The sequence below is a fragment of the Theobroma cacao genome, chromosome 4 (genome assembly GCF_000208745.1).
Source record: "Theobroma cacao cultivar B97-61/B2 chromosome 4, Criollo_cocoa_genome_V2, whole genome shotgun sequence".
Taxonomy (NCBI): Eukaryota; Viridiplantae; Streptophyta; class Magnoliopsida; order Malvales; family Malvaceae; genus Theobroma; species Theobroma cacao.
Genome location: NC_030853.1, coordinates 19,889,353 through 19,909,405, shown reverse-complemented (window position 1 = coordinate 19,909,405; position 20,053 = coordinate 19,889,353). Strand labels below are relative to the sequence as shown.

The window sequence follows — 20,053 nt, the reverse complement described above, 5'->3', positions numbered from 1 at the left end:
CGTGACATTAAATTTAATAATGTAGCATTAAACTCGATGATGTGACATCTAAAAATGATGCAATGATTATTCTCTAAACAGTAAACAATGTATTATTCTTGGATGCCACATCATTAAATTCAATGCTACGTTAACACAGTTAAATAGCATGTCACCATAGATAATGGAAAAATTTTAACATTATTAATGATTGGAATGATATTATTAATTTTGTAAAGTCAAGTTATATAAATCATTTTACAAGGGATTAAATCTACTACTTTGATAAAGTATAGAGACTAATTACATAATTTTATCAATTATCAATTTTTAGAAATCATTGTATAAGGATTAAATCTACCACTTTGATAAAATACAGAGACTAATTGTATAATTTTTCCAATTATTTAATATTTGTACAACTTTTTCCCATTTCAAATAGATATAAAGGCTTCAATCTTATCCAACGGAGCCTAAACTTGAATTGTCTCGGTATAGATTCCTTGTCAATTGATGAGCTTAAAGCAATTTTTGAGGGAATTGTGCGTGTTGAATACGACTTTAGACTGGAAGATAAATTTTGTAATGAATTTGTCAAAAGAATAAACAAAAAGAAAAAAGAAAATTGTTGTTTAGGGAAGGTCCACGTATGGTGTTTCCGTCAACTTCCAGTGACCGGTTGGTCCAACCGGATTCTTTTGTTGGTAAAGTCAGAAATTAATCACAAATCAGAGTTAGTTATGGCATTGTAAAACGATTTTTAGCCCTTTTTTTTTATCATCCGTAGGATTTAGTAAAATTTAAATATTTATTAATTTAATGATAAATATATATATTTTATATTCAAAGAATTAAGTTAAAAATTTTTAATTCTGGAAAGGAAAAATGTGTGAAGTGTGAAGGTGCTTATACACATGCAAAAGAAAGGGATTGGTGGTGTCTAGGAGAAACGAACAAATTTCAATTTTCGTATTTTTTGTGAAATAAAATATAATGTATTTTTTTATTTTGAAGTTTAGTGAATGGGACACTTCACCTTTTCCAAGCAAGATAAAAGGAAAGAGAAACTTTCTGTTTTAACATTTGAAAAGCCAGAAAAAAAATTGGTAAGCTAGACGGTTGCTTAAATATGATTTTTTTTCCTTTTTCTCTCATGTTCTTTCGAATTAAAATTTTAAAATAGAATGTACTCAGTTTCTTTTGAGTTAGTGAAAAGAAAAAGTTGTTTTTGAAACTTAGGGTAGGTTGAATGTTTTTGTCATATTGGATATACAGAGTTTATATGTAACTTGTTTACATTTTTTTTTCAAGTGAAGGAAAATTAAATTTATGATAGCAATTAATTTGTGAATTTTCTAAATTATAATAATTTTCAATATATTAAATATGACAATCTTGACAAGAGGCGTTGTTTGATTAATATTTTTATTTTTTATAAAAAAGGTGAAATCATCTGCCAAAGGGTGCTTAAACAATTATTGCTTTCTTTCTCTTCCCTACAAACTCCCAAATATAGCCTAAGAACATATTGCCTTTTTTTTTCTTTGTCCAGAGAATAATTAGCTATTATTTTATACTTACATCCCAATTTAGCATTTTTTTCCATCTTCTTTCCCTAATTATTAATATGAAAGCATGGGAATATAAAAATGTAAGGAATTCTCTGGACTGCTTAGATGCTTGGTTCATATATTTAGCACATGATCTATATGGTCAACGAGAAGCTTTCATGCTTCAACCAAAAACCTGAAGAAAATCATTTGTAAGGGATGTTATTAAACAACATTGAAGGCTCTGTTGTTATTGTATATTATTGCTAATCCTTGATTTTATGCAGGCACTGTTCCTGCCTACGGAAGGAAAGATCTTCTTTCAATGGGAATGTGGAGGTCCTATATACTTGATCTTATATTAAAAGTCCAAATAGTAACTTCTGAATGGTGCAGGGAGGTGCTCCCAAGTTCAAATCATAGGAAAGAGAGACCTCCCTTTGTACACCTCAACTCAAGCCTAATAAGCTTTCTTATGTACCAAAAACAATGATAGATACAAAGTCGGTATCACGCTACTCATCCCTCATTTGCATTAATTAATGCCTAATCCTGTTAATCTAGGAGATTGGATGCAAAGGAATAAAGGATTTTGGTGTTGTACAAACTTTCACTAGTTTGAAACAGTTTCTTTTATTGCAAGCCAATCCGGGTTTATGGAGCAGAAACTAAGAACCCCCCATCTTCTTAAAGAGAGGGCATCTATGCCCCATCGAACCAAAGTTTGATTCTCACCAAAATAAAAGGTAAAAAGAGAGAGCTATCTGAAGAAGCAGGGTTTCATTGCTTTTGTTAGCTTTTTGAACTTTATGTTCTTTCCTTCCTTTTTATTTTGTTGAACGTATAAAATAGTTATCCTTGTTCACAAAATATGGTTCTCATTTATCAAAAGAATAGCAAAGAATAACTAATGAGTACATCAATACTTTCAAAGTCAAAATACGAGGACATGAATATGATGGGGACAGCATACCTAAGACAACCAGCAGAAAATGTTTCTCTTTTTCCCGACAAATACAAATATGTATATGTGGCAACAGATTCTGGCTTAATGTCAAAACCGCCAGTATTCCCATTGCTATCATTAGTCACAAGTTCAATTTGGCATTAATTGCTTACTACCTTGGAAAAATCTTGGTCTTCACTGCAAAACCATGCAATCATATGGTACACGTTGGTTGGCTTGGCTTGCTGCACGCTGCTTGCACAATGAATCTTCTTTCTGATATACCTTATCTTCCGCCTGATTTACTTCAGTTTCCTTCATGTTGGTTGCTTGCAATGCTGCTGCTTCCAGGATACAAGCTTTCACCTCCTGGAACCTCTCCTCTGACAAAGAAACCTCAGCTAGGAGTCTCCAAGCATATGCCTCCGATGCATCTTCATAATCCTCGCGCCTCTTCAGCACCATATGTCCACCGATCTCCCAAACAGCAGGGTTTACTTGAGTATGTAGCAGCTCCTGACTAACTTCTCCTATTGCTTGTTTCTCGGCATAACACTGCTCACATAAATAAGCTAATAAATACTCGATCCAAAAAAATTCCATAACGAGAAATGACAAAGAATGCTGAAGCAGTTCACTACTTAGAAAAAACCACTGATAACCAGAGAAAACCATACAATATGATGAAACGGAAACATTACCTGCGGCAAGAGGAAGACTCTTTTTCCGCAATCAGAGATGAGGACATTGAAGGGGATGTTGTTAGTTTGAAGAAAAATGCAGGTATTGGCAACAACATCAGACAGATCCTGCGCTGACTTCCCGCCCTTGAAAACAAGGCCTCTAACTGGATAATTCAACAGCTGTGAAACAATAACTCCCGTATCTTGCAATCCTTCCTCTGTGGATATTCTTTGGATAGGAGCTTTCTCAATTGGGAAGGGCACTTCTAAATAATATGCCTGCAAGTTATTTAGCAAATTTTACAATATTATTAGCACAACTCATTGCTTAAATGGTACATTAATCTGCTGATTAAGAGGACAATCCCAAGAATTACTAATGCTAAATGGACAAAAACAAAAATAGTACCTGGAAGTGGAGGTGATTAATCGTGGCGAAAGCGCCCAGGCTGTTATAACCAACTCTAAAGAAGGGATCTGCTGCTTCTCTGGCCAAGTGAATAGCAAGCAAGAAGCTGTCATGATCAATCCTTTGAGGCAAGCAGTCAAGAACATGTGGTATCAACAGAACATGCCCATATTCAATCGGGCTCACCTGATGATCCAAATCCACAAACCAATTAGCTAAAAACAGCCAAATTACAATACACCATTTTGGCACAACAATAACTGAAGAAATTTCAGTTGCTTACATTGATTGCAATAACATTAGGAGAGTAGTTGGGCTTTGCAGTGACAGGTGCACTAGCCAAGAAATGACTCTTGCAGTCATTGCTTTGTTCAAACCTGAAAAGAACTTCTTCTTGTCCAACTTTTGTGAAGTTGAACTTAGAATCATCAAAGGGCTGAAGGACTTGATCTATCCGAAACTCAGTAGGCCGTTTCTTGAGGTGGCGCCCCTCATTGAGCTGCGCGATAAAACCATACTTCCCTGGGATGATCTTTGTCTTGCAATTCGTTACATCATAGCGAAATAAACCTCGTCTCATTCGGTCGCCCCATTGTTCAAGCAACAGATTCAGGAATGATGGTTGAGGTTGTTCCTCGGATGGATATAACTCCCCATATTCCCCTGAATCGTCTTGCTCTTTCTGGAATGCATACAGAGGTAGCGTCGATGCTGCAACGTCCATCAATAAGATTAATAGCCAAACCAAAGGAAAACCAATAATCTAACAGAAATATTTAAAGAATTCCACAATCGTCACAAGGAATATGACGTTTTGCTGACAATATATTGAGACAACTTTTATACGTTGCTAAATTTTACTTTTTGATAGTATAATTGGTTTTATATATACAAGCTGGTAATTATGATAATTGCAAACACATTCCATAATTACTATTATTTCTACTAGGTCGTAACAATTCAAATTTAATAACAAAAAGAAATATCAATTTCAACCACAATAATTCTCAAGCCTTGTGCTCCAAGCTTATGAATCAAAAGTTCAATCTTGAAGATTGGATACAAAATTTTGAACAGCAAACGCAATTAATGCTTTAAGCGTCAACTTGACCCGACGGTGTTCCAACAGAAACAAAATCCAGAAAGGAAATAATATTGTAGACAACCAATACAAAAAGCGTCCTGCGACTTCATGCAAGCAAGGCTTTTTACGCCATTCAATTTTTAAAGAAACAACACAAATATTTAAAAGCTTCTGTCTGTTTTCTTCTGAATAAAGAAAACCAAATATCGAAAGAGTTAGAGATTACAAAGACAATGGAAAAAACCAAATGAGAAGCAGAAAAAGCAAGGAGCTTATCGATGTATACCAGGTATGCAACAGTTTCCAAGGCAATTCCTACCGCACCCAACTTCTTGTTTTTCATAAGCATCCTCTTGGTAATTCGAAAGAACCGTTGCAACCCTCTTAATAGTCAACATGTTAAACGAAAAGAGAATGTTTGAAGATGATTGTTTTGGTGAATGTTGAGAAAGCTGTTGTGGGATTTTTGAGAGGGAGATTTTCAATAATTTGTTCTTCTTCTTAATTCTTTCTTCTTCCTTGGTTTGATGTTTCTCTCTAAGATCGTTTCCTTTTATTTTTGGAATAAGGCGGTGCCAATTCCGGTGCTTGTTAGCCTTTGTTTATATAGGAAGTTATTGGAAGTTTAAGTCGAAGGTTAAAGGAATTTATTTTGAACAAGGAATTTTTTTTGTTTCAATGCATTGAAATTTGATAAATATTCAATAAGCATAGTACCTTAAAAAAACTTTGTAAATTATTTTAAAAAATTTAAACAAATTTTTATTCTTTTATTATTTTAATCAAGTTTTTATATTTTTATTTTAAATTAAATAAGTTTTTTTACCTTTTATATATGTCTTATGTAAATATAAAATGACAAATAACATTTTAATTAATAGTAATTAGTTAACCAATACTCATAACGGCTTATTTCATCTAGAATAAAAATTAAAAAAACTTTGATTGAATACAATAAAAAACAAAAATTTATTTAAAAAATTTCAAATAATTCAAAAAAATTTTCAAGTATTATGTCAATTTCAAAATAACCAAAATTTGCTACCATGGAAGGGGAAAATAATCTGGGCTTGGTACGAGATCAGCCGGAGGTTTGAAGTTTGAACGCGTTGGGCCAAAAGAGGAAAAGGTTTAGAAGGCCATGAGTTTTGTCCACAATGCAATTTGGGCAACAAAGCCCACGAAAATCAAGAACTTAAAGACTGTTTCAGAAAATCTGTTTACCAAACAAAATAAGTGATTTAGAGGAGGAAATGCGTTCGCCAACTACATGACTAACAAGGGTTTTGATGCAGTTGATGATTATGTGTTCTATAATGTTCAACCACTCAATATTAAAAATTTTCTTATGAATGATATGAACGATATGTTGGGAATATGGTTTTCTCGTTTGATTAGAATCTAATAAAATTTTGATCTCCAAAAAGAGAAGGGTGTGAAATTTAAAGTATCTTTTTTCAATTCGATTAAAATTTGAATGTAAGATTTGTTATTGTAAAAGAAACTTTATAGTTTCTTAATTAATAAAATAATCCTTCCAAAGATGTGGGATAATTAGTAGGAAGCCATTCTTTCCTTGACCTTTCCATCTGAGGTTGAGAGTTCAGAAAAAAACAAAAAAAAATCCTTGATTTTTTTTTATAAAAATATAACTAAACGTCATAATTCAGATAACATGCTATGGATAGGTAATATAACTAATTAAAAATTATAATTTCTCTTGATTAAAAAATTTAAATTAAACTTTATGTCAATTAAATATTGCAAAAATCATATATAGAAGAATAATTGATACACGTTATAGTAACTGTACGATTAGTAGTCAATAATAGTAAGTGATAATGTACCATTTTAAAGAAGCTTGATCCATTTTGTAGGATCGAGGTCATAGACCATAACTATAAAAGGCTTTAGTAAGGATTAGATTATTGGGTCATAAGTCCATTACTATATGTAAGAGCTTTCTTATTTTGTTATTTCTACAAAGACCTTTATTTTATTACTAACTTTTTTTTGCTGGAATATTTTATTACTAACATAATTAAATTGACACACGTTTATTTTTTTATTATTAAATTAATACATATTTAGTTTTAAACTTTTTTATTTTTCTTCTCTTTCTCTCTTTACAACTTATTTTCATTCAATATCTCTCTATCTTTTCCCTAACTGTGATAGACATTTACTCATCATTCAAACTAGCTGCAAATTTAACAATAAAATTTTAAATATCAATTTTTTTTATAATTTATAATTACAATTTTAATTTAATTTTAAAATATAAAATATTATTTTTTAGCTTTTTATTTTATTCCATTCTAGTATTTTCGTTTTTTTCTTTTCTTTCTTCTTACCGGCCAACTTTCAGAGATGTGGTTAGCGTAATGGAGCGACGATCTGGCATTCCTTGTGGCTGAATCTAATTGCTAGAGAGTTAATTGGCACTTCCAGCAATTGGATATTGTGAGGAACGTCAATCGGTGCTTCTTGCAGTCGACATCGATGTCGTTGCTACCTTCCATTGAAGGATTTTAGAGAGAGAAAGAGAGAGATACAAAATGGGTAAAGAGAGAAAGAAAATGTAAAAAAATGAAGAAAATGTATATTATATGTGATGGTAATTTTTAACTTTATTTAAGTTCAATTTTGTTTAACAAAATTTTTGACCTATTCCTTTACCCTTGGAATAGCTATTACCAAGGTCCCTCTTGGTAATGGCTATTCAAGTGTCTTAAGGAATGGTCATATTAATCTAGAATAATCACTATGATTTTATTAGTTGTAGTTCATAGTGTAATGAAAATAAGAAGAAGAAAAAGAAATCTGTTTGAGAAGAAAGACACGTGAGGATCACATGATCAACTCTCATTTAAAGAACAAATGTATAGTAACTTCTGTGTATTTGCTTTTTACTGTTATTGTTTACTTTAGTAAATAGATAGCTAGGCCTTAACTAACTTTTTAGTTAAAGTTTTTTTTCCTCTTTATGACAGAGACCTTTACTCTTTTCTTTTTTGTATATAAATAAGATTGTTCTGTAATTTTGGAATTAATGAGAAACAAAATTCTTTCCATAATGTTCTTTTCTTCTTTTAGCTTCTGCAATTCTTCACATGGTATTAGAGCTTTGCTCGAAGATTGGGATCTTGATTGTTGATCTTCTTTAAATCTTCTTAAGGATTACAATTAGGTTCTTATTTTTCCTTTTTTTCTGCAATTGAAGTTTTTGGTATTTCTTCAGTTACTTTAAAGATCTCATATATGTCTTTCCTTATCGATCTTGATTTGTTGAAAAGTGAATCGAGAATTCGTATTGTGGCTGATTTACTTCTGGAATCTTGATATATTAACTACGTATCATAGCTTTGATATTGAATTTTTAGTGTTTTGATTAATGGCTGAAGTTTCAAAAACAAGAGTGAATAATTCTACAAACCCTAAGTCTAGCAATTCACACTTAGAGGATCTTCAATCTTTCTATTATGTGCACCACACTGATAATCATGGATCAGTAGTGGTTAATCCCAAGTTGACTTCTACCAATTATATTACCTGGAGTAGATCTTTTTTACTAGCTTTATCCATAAGAAACAAGGTCAGTTTCATTGATGGAACTATCCCAAAACCATGCATGACAGATCCTTTGTATAGTTCATGGATTAGATGCAACAATTTGATAGTGGCTTGGCTTTTAGACTCTATTACACCACCAATTTCTTTGACTATGTTTTACATGGAAATGTTACAGAAATTTGGAGTGCTTTCAAATAGAACTTTACACAGCCTGATGACACTCGTGTGTGCAATTTACAATATACTCTAGGCAATGTGAATCAAGGTACTAGAAGTGTGGATTCATATTTCATAGAATTGAAGGGCATTTGGGAAGGGTTAAGGAATTTTAGGCCTTTGCCACATTGTGATTGTGGCAAGTGTAATCCTGCTTGTTTCAATAAGTATTCAAATCAATACAAAAAAGATATGGTTTTTAGGTTTACCAATGGACTCAATAAGGCATTTTCTGCATTGAGGTTTTAAATCATATAAATGGAACCATTTCCAAAGCTGGACAAGGCATATATTATGGTTTTAAGGGAAGAATCATAAAGGAGTTTGCTGATTCAGTCGAATCCAGCAATAGATTCATTAGCTATGATGCAACTGTGGACAATAGGAAGAAAAACAGAGCAAACTTAACTTGCAGTCATTGTGGAAAGAAAGTTCATACAAAAGATAAGTGTTACATGATAATAGGATTCCTTGAAAATTTTACGTTAAAAAAGAATAAAGGAAATTTCAGGAAATCAACAATAAATAGTGTTACTGCTACAAACAATATATCTATAGGAAGTTTTTTACAAAATGATCAAGATGAAGAAGTTGTTGGTACAAACTCCATGTCTCAGATATCTTTCGTTAAGCATTAGGTTCAAAAAGTAATGACTCTTCTCAGTGAGAGTGGTATAAATAGTGAAGATTATCCTGAAAGCTCATCAAACACTCAGCAAGAAAAGCCTTCCTCGGTGAACTTAGCCTTTGCAGGTATTATTTTTGGTTAGTCTTATTTTAACACCTCAAATAATCTTCCATCTAAATACAAGAACACTAATCAGTTCATAATTAAACAAGATTCCTAGATAATAGACACTAGTGTTACTAATCACATATCATGCTCTTTATCTAGTTTTGTTTCTGTTGTACTAGTTGAAATTGTTTTGTTCATTTGCCAAATGACGCCAAAGCCATTGTCACTTACATAGGAACAGTCAAATTGACTTCTTTATTGACTTTGAAAAATGTTTTGTGTGTTCCCTCATTTCATTTTAATTTTGTGTTAGTAACTAAACTCACTTCTTGTCAGAATGCTTTAGCTCTCTTTACTTATGAGCTTTGTGTTATCTAAGATCTCTTTTTATGAAAGGTGATTGGGGTTGCCAAAGTTTCCTCAGGATTATACTTCTTGCAAGACCATCAAGATGAACATTACTTATCAAAATTTAGTTTTGACAAACTTGTACATTTTCCATTACAGCATATTGTTAATGCTTGTAAAACAATGTATACTTAGTTTGATTTATGGCATTTTAGGTTTGGCCACATACCTTTGAACAAAATAAGTGTCTTTCAAAAACAATGTCCTGACATTAATTGTTCACAGGATTTGATTTGTGACACATGTCATTATGCAAAAATGAAAAGGTTACTATTTCCTGTTCTCATTAAGAATACAACTTTTCCTTTTGAGCTTGTGCACGTTGATGTATAAGGACCTTATGCTGTTCCTACCATAAAAGGTCAATGTTTTTTTTTTGACTTTGGTATATGATTTTTCACGTTTTACATGTGTATTCTTAATGAGAAACAAGTCAGATGTGTCTTCCATATTACATTCTTTTATAAGTATGCCAAAAATAAGTTTTCGCTTTAATCAAATGTTTTAGAACAGATTATGGAAGAGAGTTTAATCTTATTGATTTTTATGAGAAACATGGTATTCTTCATCAATTGTCTTGTGTAGAAGCGTCTAAGCAAAATGGAGTTGTTGAGAGGAAACACCTAGTAGCTAAAGCTTTAATGTTCCAATCTTCTTGACCTATCTTTTTCTGGGGAAAAGTAGTCCTTACTGCAACCCATATTTTTAACAGAATACCAACAGAGGTATTACATGATAAATCACCTTATGAGTTGCTTTATTCGAGAATTCCTTCCTATGATCATCTTAGGGGATTTGGATGTTTATGTTTTGTACCTACATTGACACAAAATAGGAGAAAATGTGATAAAAGAGCAGTTAAATGTGTGTTTTTAGGTTATCCAAATGGCATGAAAGGGTATAAAGTGTTTGATGTTAGTGCCAATAAGTTTATTATATCTTGGAATATTGTTTTCTACGAAAATAACTTTCCAGTTTAGTCATTGCAACACACCACAGATCAGTATTCATTTTTACAAACACTTGGTGTACATGACTTTCATTTTGATATTTCAGTGAATTTCACACCAAATGTTAGTGTTATAGCTGAATCATTTTCCTTTTCACCTATACCATCATTTGATATTCCTTTTTTATCCGAATTCACTAATATAGCACATAATTCACCTAATCCTATCACTGAAAACTGCTCAATAGATTCTGTTTTTGTACAAAATAATCCTCTTTTTGATATTGTACCATTTTTTAGGAAGAATAGTAAACTTAAACATGTACCAAAATATTTGGAAACTTATCAAATTGATTTACCTTTCAGTTCCCATTCAGTTACATCTCATCCTATAACTGATTTTCTATCTTGTCATCAACTATCATTTGCACATAAGACTTTTACCACTAGCCTATCTCAAATTTATAAGCCTAGTACCTATGATCAAGTTGTTAATTACTCTCATTGGAAAGATGTTATGCATTGTGAATTAAAAGCTTTGAAAGATAATACTGCATGGAGTGTTGTGCCTCTACCTTTTAATTCTCATTCAATAGGTTGCAAGTGGGTGTTTAAAGTAAAAATGAATGTAGATGGCACAATGGAAAGGTATAAAGCTAGATTGGTGGCTAAAGGGTACAATCAAATAGAGGGATTTGATTACCAAGAAACATTTAGTCTTGTTTCTAAGCAAAGTAGAATTAGAGTATTTTTGGCAATAACAGCTGCTGAGGGATTGCTTTTTGTCATAATTAGACATTATTAATGCCTTTTCAAATGGAGATTTAGAAGAAACTATTTATGTGGACCTTCCTCAAGGTTATTTTGTGCAGGGGAAGTATCTACTTGGTTCTAAGATGGTTTGTAAGCTGCATAAGTCTTTCTATGGCCTTAAATAGGCTTCAAGGTAGTGGAACTCAAAGTTCACAGCATCTTTATTGAGTTATGGTTTCACACAGTCTTTTGCAAATTACTCTTTGTTTACTATGACTATTGCTAATAAAGCATTCGTTGCACTACTAGTATATGTTGATGACATAGTTATTGCTAGCACCACAACTCAAGTAGCTAATCAAGTTAAGAAGTATTTGAGTTCTCAATTTAAATTGAAGGATTTGGGAATAGTGAAATATTTTCTTGGACTTGAGATAGTAAGGAATTCAGAAAGAATTTCGATTTGACAGAGAAAATATACATTAGATCTTTTAGAGTAGTATGGTATGCTTGGTGCAAACCCAAGGACTACTCCCATAGATTACAGTCACAAATTGAGCAAAAATTCAGATAGGAAAGAAGTTAGCAATCCAACAAGCTATAGACAGTTGGTAGGTAAACTCTTATACTTAACATTCACTAGGCCTGATATTTCTTATGTTGTTCAAGTGCCGTCACAATTTATGGAAAAACCAAAGCATGATAATTTATTAGTAACATACACAGTATTGAAATATCTCAAGAAAGCTCATGGTCAGGGGATACTCATGAAATTAGATTCAAACTTGATTATATCTACCTATTTAGATAGTGATTGGGCAGGGTGCATAGATACCAGAAAATCAGTCACAAGGTATTGTATATTTTTGGGAAATTCTTTGATCAATTGGAAGTCTAAAAGGCAAATTGTGTGGGCTAGAAGTTCAATAGAAATGGAACATAGATCAATGGCCTCTGTCTGCTGTGAAATCATATGGCTGAACTGCTTACTATTTGATTTTGGTATTAAACAAGAAACAACAACAAAAGTTTGTTGTGATAACTTGTTTACAATTTACATTTGTCGCAATCCTATCTTTCTTGAACATACAAAACATATAGAGATGGATTGCCACTTTATCAACGAGAAAGTGCTTGAAGGATTAACCGAACCTATACATGTGTCTACAGAATTACAGGTTGTTGATATATTGACAAAGGCATTACAACCAAAGCAATATCATTGGTAGCTAATTAAGATGAATATTCATGATATTCATGCTCCATCATGAATATTCATCTCCAGGGGGAGTATTAATTTGGAATAATCACTATGATTTTATTAGTTGTAGTTCATAGTGCAATGAGAAGAAGAAATCTGTTTGAGAAGAAAGACATGTGAGGATCACATGATCAACTCTCATTAAAGAATACGTATATAGTAACTTATGTGTATTTACTTTTTACTGTTACTGTTTACTTTAGTAAATTGGTAGTTAGGCCTTAACTAATTAACTTTTTAGTTAAAGTTTTTTTCTTTCCTTATGACAGAGACCTTTTCTCCTTTTTTCTTTGTATATAAGTACGATTGCTCTGTAATTTTTTTTTGAAATGCGATTGCTCTGTAATTTTGGGATTGCTGAGAAATAAAATTCTTTCCACAATGTTCTTTTCTTCTTTTAGCTTCTACAATTCTTCACAAGTCATTCCTGTAAAGTAAACAAGTTATTAGAGGGGCCTAGAAATAATGGAGCAATGACTATTCCATTCTCCAAAGCAAGCACGCTATCAATTTCCCTCTTTCTATCTCTTCCACAACCATGATAGACATTTACTCGTCATTCAAACTAGTTGCAAATTTAACAATAAAACTATTAATAGTAGGCAGCAAGCTTTTCAAGGCTCTCTTGGGCTGTGGGTTGTTATTTTACTGGGTTAAGGGAGCTGGTCGTAATAAATGTACACACTATTTTTATGTTTTTCTCATTATTATTTATCTTATTTTGTTTTTAATTTTAGTTTTGATTATTTTTTATTTTAATTTGATGATATTTGCCCTAATCTTTTTAGCTTTCAACAATTTCGGGCTCTAAAAGGCTCACTGTGTGCCCAAGCCCGTTAATAAACAGGCCCACTTTAACTAGAGAGATCTGAGACAGATCAAATCAGTTAAACAGAACTAAACCAAAAAATCAAGATTAAAATTAATTAAACTAAAGAATATTTTAGAGAAAAAAGAAAGAACAAAGAATGAATGAATAAAAAATAAAAAGGAAAAATGGGATAGCTGGAACATATAGCAGGGTGTGTTTTGCACCTTGCCAAGGACAATATGCCTTACCCGAGAAATCGCGTCTGGTAAAGGCCTTGTGATGCTAGGGATGGCACAGGTAGCTGCATCCCAAACATCGAAGAACAGCTATAAAAATCCCATTTTCGGATTTCAATGGGGACCCGAGAGAGCATGAACCCTAGAAACACAACTATAGAAAAACCAAACAACCAAAAAAAATCCTATTTTCGAAAAAACCTAGCAACTAAAACCCTAGAATCCCTTTCACGACTAGTCGCATACAACCACAATCAAAATCATAGAAAATAGCAAAAAAAAAAAAATACAAAACAAAAAATGCACAATGAAAGTAAAAGAGAAAGCCAGGTGTTTATGGTTGTTGGGATGGTGGGTATGGTGTGAAGCAGGGACTGGATAGCTTGAAAAGGGAAAGAGTAGGAGTTTTCTTTTGGGGTGAGTATTAAGCCGGTGGTAAAGGAGAGTTGAAAGGGAAAGAGGAAAGAGAGATTTCAGGTAGAGAGAGGGCAGAGAGCCTTAGCTGTTAGAGAGATGTTAGAGGGTGGCTGCGACTAGAGAGAGAAAGGGAAGGAAGAAAATGAAGAGGGGAAGTGACAAAGAAGTTTTTATTTCTAGGGTTGCTAGTTACTAAGCGGCGTCGTTTTGGGAAGTGAAGAGAGAGGGAGCATCAGTCAAAATGGTGCATTTTGGAGAGGTAAAGGGGCTGCTGCATAAGCACCAAAACGGTGCATTTTGGGAGGCACAGTGAGCTAAGGATACAGGCTTGGGGCGCTACCAAGCGGACCAATCATCTTGGGCCATCACTCTAGCCCAAGCAAGGTGAAATCCTTTTGCTTTATTGCTGTATGTCTATGTTGGCTGGCTCAGTATTTTGTTGAGAAGCATGTTACTTTAAGTATGAGATCAATTAAGATAAAGAGAATATACAGAAAAATTATAGGTTATTATGTTAGGAATTTTGAATGAAAAAAAAACAAAAAATTACAAATAGACAATAAATAAATGTTTAGGTTTAGATAGGTAAAATATATAAAAAGAAAATAGATGGTAATAGGTTTAGGTAGAAAGTTATAAAAAAATAACAATTTAGTACTAAAAGAAAATAATTTAAATAAGAAAGAATAGGAAAAGCTTAGTTGTAAAGAAATGAGTTTAGATAGATGAAAAATATAACAAATAATGAAATATTTAGTTTTAAGAAAGGATAGGCTAAGTAGAAAAAATAGATTTAAAAATATATTTAATCACAAGAAAATAGGTTAAGTAAGCAAGCAAAAATAAAATTAATTTGGCCATAAAAGATAAAATATATTAAAAAAATAGAAAAGGTATTTATTCACAGAAAGGTAGATTAAGTAAAATATACATGTATATAATAATAAGGTGGAAATTTTTTTATTATAAAAAATAAATGTAGGTAAAAAATATACATTTATAGCCAAGTACTAAATAATAATAATAAAAATAAAATGTATATTTAGGATCAACATTAATAGTTAGGAAGGTGTATAAGTCTGGTCTAAAAATACTTCAATATTAATAATTATAGGAATAATACATTATTGCATCGATGGTGAAATGTTCATTAAGAACGCGAGAAGTCGCAATTTCGAATGAACTTTTCTAGACTAGGGATTTCGATTAAGATCCCACCAGTACAATGGGAGGGTTTTAATTTTGAATCTCAATGTTTGCAATTTTTCAGTAAATGAAAAACCTATTAACATAATTACTAATCAAACAAAATATATAAAAAAAGAAATAATAATAACAAGAATAATAATAATAATAATAATAATAATAATAAATGTGAGAGGGAGTAGATAAAATATATATAGTTTAAAAATATAGGATTATATAAAATAATGATATTCATGATGATAAACAAATAGCAAAAAATAAAATTTTCAGAGATAGAAAATTCATAATAATAATGAATATGACTAAAATATGAAAGGCAAATATATATAATCATAAAAAATAGATTTATGTGAGAAGATGGCAAAATAGTAGCTTAAAAAACAAAATAGGTTAGGTTAATAAAATTTTAGGAAAGAAGTTGAGAAATGTATGCATAAATAATAATAATTCTAAAATAAAATTTTTGGTTAAAGAAATAACATTCAAGTAAAAGGAAAATATACTTAGCCAAATAGATAAATACTTAGATATATAAAAATATATAATAAAAATAAAATTATATAAAAATAAAAGATTTATTCATGATATGTACATATATTTAAAGATAAATAATTTTTAAAGAAACATCAAAAGAAGTTGCGAGAAAGTTAAGAACAAATATTGAAATTACTTAGGCCCATTACATATTATCACCGTATCGTTAAATGTCATGGCATGTAGACATATTATACACGAGCATAAGCCTCAATGATGGGTCTTTCTGAAAGAACTTATGAAGGTGAGTTTCTTCAAAAAATTTTTTAGGTGAAAAGATATCTCCGAGTCCGACCAGTATGATGGGAGGACGTGGAAAAATATTTTAAATAAGAAGTTTTTGCTCGTAGTGGGTTTGCATTCACGAAAAATATTTTTTTAAACACAACTGGTTACCTCGATGATGAGATTTATTCGTTACACTGGCGAAAGTGAGTTTTCTGGATAATTCTCTAGGTGAGAGAATATCTCTGGATCCCACTAGTATTATGGGCAGATTCGGAAAATATCATCAATAAAAGGTTTTCATTTGGTATTATTAGATTTTCCTTTGCCATGCATTTCACGACTGCATAATGTGTACACCACACTTGCAAAACCAAATAAAATATTTTGGTTTGGTAATAAAATAAATAACAATTAGGGAAACGTAAGAATAAAATCAATGGTTTAGGATAACACATAATTAAGTGGTACCGTTTATGGAATGAGAGCCACAGGGGTGTTAATCTTTCCTTGTGCATAACCGTACTCCTGAACCCAACTCTGAAAATTCGTAGATCGAGTCTTGTCCTGTCACGACCCGAAACTCCCATCGAGCCCGTGACAACCGTCGCGACGTCTCGATAGGCACTCGTTACCCCGAATGCCGATCGAAACCCCGTAAGGCTTAGCATCAGCTTCCACATCTCCCTAGTGAGCGACAGTTATTAAATCTCACATTTCAAAAAAATCATAAGTCATTTCCAAATCAAAACAATAAAATATTACTTTCTGGCTCACAGGGGCATTTTCGTCATTTTTCTTCGAAAATACCGAAACTCGCCAAAAACATGGTGTAAAAGCTAAATATATTCATACATACTTTAAATCAAATAACTGAAGAATAAAATTACTTTTACAGTGACACGTGGGCCCCCAACTGACTAAGAAGATGTAGGGCTACGAACCCTTACTTTCTAGGATGCAACTCCGAGATTAATTCTCGTCTTAATCAACTATCAACAAATTGTCCTGAGCCTGAAAAATGTATAGGAAGAAGGGGTGAGATTATAAAATCCCAGTGAGTAGACAGACATCATCAAAATAATCTAAAGCCGAGTAATAGGAGACAATTAAAATAATTCATCCTAACCCATATAAATAATTGGATTTCATTCAATTACTCAACATGGCTTATGCACTTTTCAAAAACTTGGCCCTTGCCAAAAATCCATTCTCGGGGATACCCCGCGAAGGCATCTTACCGAGACCGCCAAGGCTGTTTATTGTCACACACACAAACACATTTCACCTCTAACAACACAGCCGTTCCTTGGCGTTGGCTGAGTCCCAATTTCACGTGGTGGCCAGCGTGAAGTGTACTCAAATCCTACCTCGGGAGTTATCCTACGCGCCTCTCCAATCGAGGTAAGCTCAATAATTGGGAACCGTGCCCCTCTAATTAGGCTGGCCCACGGAACCCCCGTCACTGCAGTGCCCACTTTATAATCCACCAACCAATAAAATCACAATAGTATGACATGGCTCACTTAACACATTCAAGGCAAATAAAGCAGTTCACATATTCTTAAAATCATAAAAATAACCAGTCATACCCACATTTATCATAAGCCATTTAATGTAAAATCATGGATAAACAACACAATCATAGTATAGGTCTCCAATTACTCTATTTTTGAAATCATTATTAAATTTTCAAAAATTTTATAAAATTATTTTATAAAATCCCATTTTCCCATAAAACACAATAATTTTCCAATTAAACCATTTTTCCATAAAATCACACAATTAAATAAATCTACTCTAGATAATTAAGACGATAGTAAGTTTACTCACTGTACTAGGAGTAGATATACTCCTATTCTCGGTCCTCGGGTGTAGTCTTTTACCCGTATCAGATAGCTCACCACCTATCCACAATACATGACACAAAAAATTCAATAATTTGTGTCAAATCAATATATATTATTTCAGGCTCTTATCCATGCGTATGCACTAGATAGGGTGTGAAATGTTTGGACAATCGCTTAATCACAGTGTCCGACCTAACTCGCCTATACACGGTGTAAATTTCTAAAATCTCCAATTCAACTCCAATTCCATCCATTTCAATTTCAATTATCCAATTATATCCACAATACCTCAATGACTGTGAATGTGGTCCAATTTATCAGTTCGGACCACAAATTACGCTTTTACCCCTAGTGGGTAAAAATTTTAATTTTTTTGCACCAAAAATTCCCATTTAATTTCCAACCTCATAATTCATCATTTTTCCATCTAATTCTCTTAAAATAAAGTCAACCTCATCCTCACACACCATTGGCTAGATTCGGCCTAGAGAAATTCATGGAGAAAATGAATATTTTTCTTGTTGTTTTACTCATAAACATGCTAAACTAACACTAAACACTAACATAGTTCAAAATCAAATTAATCTAACAACTTTCTCTCTCTAAACCCATATGATCAGATTTGAATCCATCATCAAAACACATAATTTAACCATGGAAAATAAGGAGAAATGCATGGAAATGATAAATCTTAAGCTAAGCTTGAAAAATCATACCTTTAAACACTTGATTCCTTGAAAATCACACTTTTCTTTGAATTTATTCACTCTAGGGTTTGTTCTTATTTCTCTCTCTCTCCTGCTGGTTTTGGCTGACCATCCCAATGAAGAATTCTGAAATTTTCAAGCCTTTTAATAGGCTTATAAAATATTATTATTTTATTTACCTTTTGAATATTTTATTATTTTATTTTTTTCTTAGCCATCTTTTTTGACTTTCTTTTTCTACCACTCAATCCTCTTCACTTATCCATGTCTTCCATGAAATTTTTAGACTTTTTCAAAGTTTTGGTGGAGTAAATTTTTAAAAATTACACTTTTACCCCCGTAAAGTGAAAAATTACATTTTTACCCCAAAAACTGAAAAATTGTCCATTGACATATTTTCATCCCTTATACTCATACCATTCTCCAAATTTTCAAATGTGATCTAAATTCTCTCAAAATCTCAAATTTTATCCACGATTGAAAAAATTACGATTTTACCCTTACACTCCAGAAATCACCGGAATTAAACTTTTTCACTTCTAAATCTCAAATCATACTCCAATAAGTCAAATGGATCAAAAAATATTTTCTAAAAATTCCCATTTATCGTCAAGTGGCAAATGACCATTTTGCCCTTAGATAGTGAAAATTTCGGTTTGACTCCAAATTGATCCTCGAACTCCGAATTACCATTTTGAGTCATCCCTGAACTGTGAAACTCTTAATTTCACCTTAAAATTCCTATTTTAACTAGTTCGAGAATTAATCGACTTAATGATTCCATTAGGGGCAATATCGTCTTTTAACGATTCCTCGAACTTCCTAAATATGCAAACATTCTATTGAGCATGTAAATGACATCGTAATTATTTTATAGAACAGGGTTTGACATGTCCTATAGGCGATCCTAAAATTAGTTTAGGACTCCGTCAAATAAGACAAATTTAAATAGTGACCAATCACACCTAGATAAAAAAAGATTGGTGGTGATTCCTTTATTTCCCGAATCTAGGGGTCAGGTTCCTAGACCTACAAGTTACGACAGATGGCGACTCACTAGGGACTTTAGAGAGTCGAGCCATTGATTAATCATATGTTATCTAAAGCCTTAAAGAATTTAGTGTTTCCTTTAGTATCAAGTATTTATTTTATATATTTTGGTTTGATGCATTTATTGTTTCGTTGTTATTTTATTAATTTTGAATAATTACGGCGATTCTAGGATAGAGGGACTTAAGATAAGTAGTGAAAGGTCAGTTTGTTCCTTTACACACACGACATGATTTGCATTCATGCATGAGCCTTCTACCCAAGCTTTGTCCTTGATTAGGAGGGAGTTAAGTAGCTACGTTCTTGTGAAGTGATAACTTCCACATAGGCTAGCGAAACACTCTCACTTGGATTGAACCTAGTTCGTTTGAAGCTTGTAATGGGTGAGGACTGGGGTGCCTTACTAGTCCGAGTGGATGACAGTGAGGAATAATTTGGAAACCTTTTAGCTCCAAGCGAAACAAAACTCA

The 20,053-nt window shown here is 32.4% G+C and overlaps 1 protein-coding gene and 2 long non-coding RNA genes across 3 annotated transcripts; 1 reads left to right on the top strand and 2 right to left on the bottom strand.

Moving 5' to 3' along the window:
* On the bottom strand, positions 1,584–5,307 carry LOC18601891 (GDP-L-galactose phosphorylase 1). The gene is made up of 5 exons (XM_007032981.2): positions 4,938–5,307; positions 3,851–4,278; positions 3,568–3,753; positions 3,177–3,437; positions 1,584–3,030 (listed from the first exon to the last, which is right to left on the bottom strand). The coding sequence occupies exons 1-5, from the start codon at positions 5,047–5,049 to the stop codon at positions 2,671–2,673; spliced, it is 1,347 nt and encodes a 448-aa protein (XP_007033043.2). The 5' UTR covers positions 5,050–5,307; the 3' UTR covers positions 1,584–2,670.
* LOC18601889 lies at positions 7,703–12,929 on the top strand. Its single transcript, XR_001927356.1, has 2 exons — positions 7,703–7,841; positions 12,457–12,929. It is a non-coding gene; the product is annotated as an uncharacterized LOC18601889 (long non-coding RNA).
* LOC108661732 lies at positions 16,953–18,582 on the bottom strand. The gene is made up of 3 exons (XR_001927509.1): positions 18,543–18,582; positions 17,810–17,883; positions 16,953–16,990 (listed from the first exon to the last, which is right to left on the bottom strand). It is a non-coding gene; the product is annotated as an uncharacterized LOC108661732 (long non-coding RNA).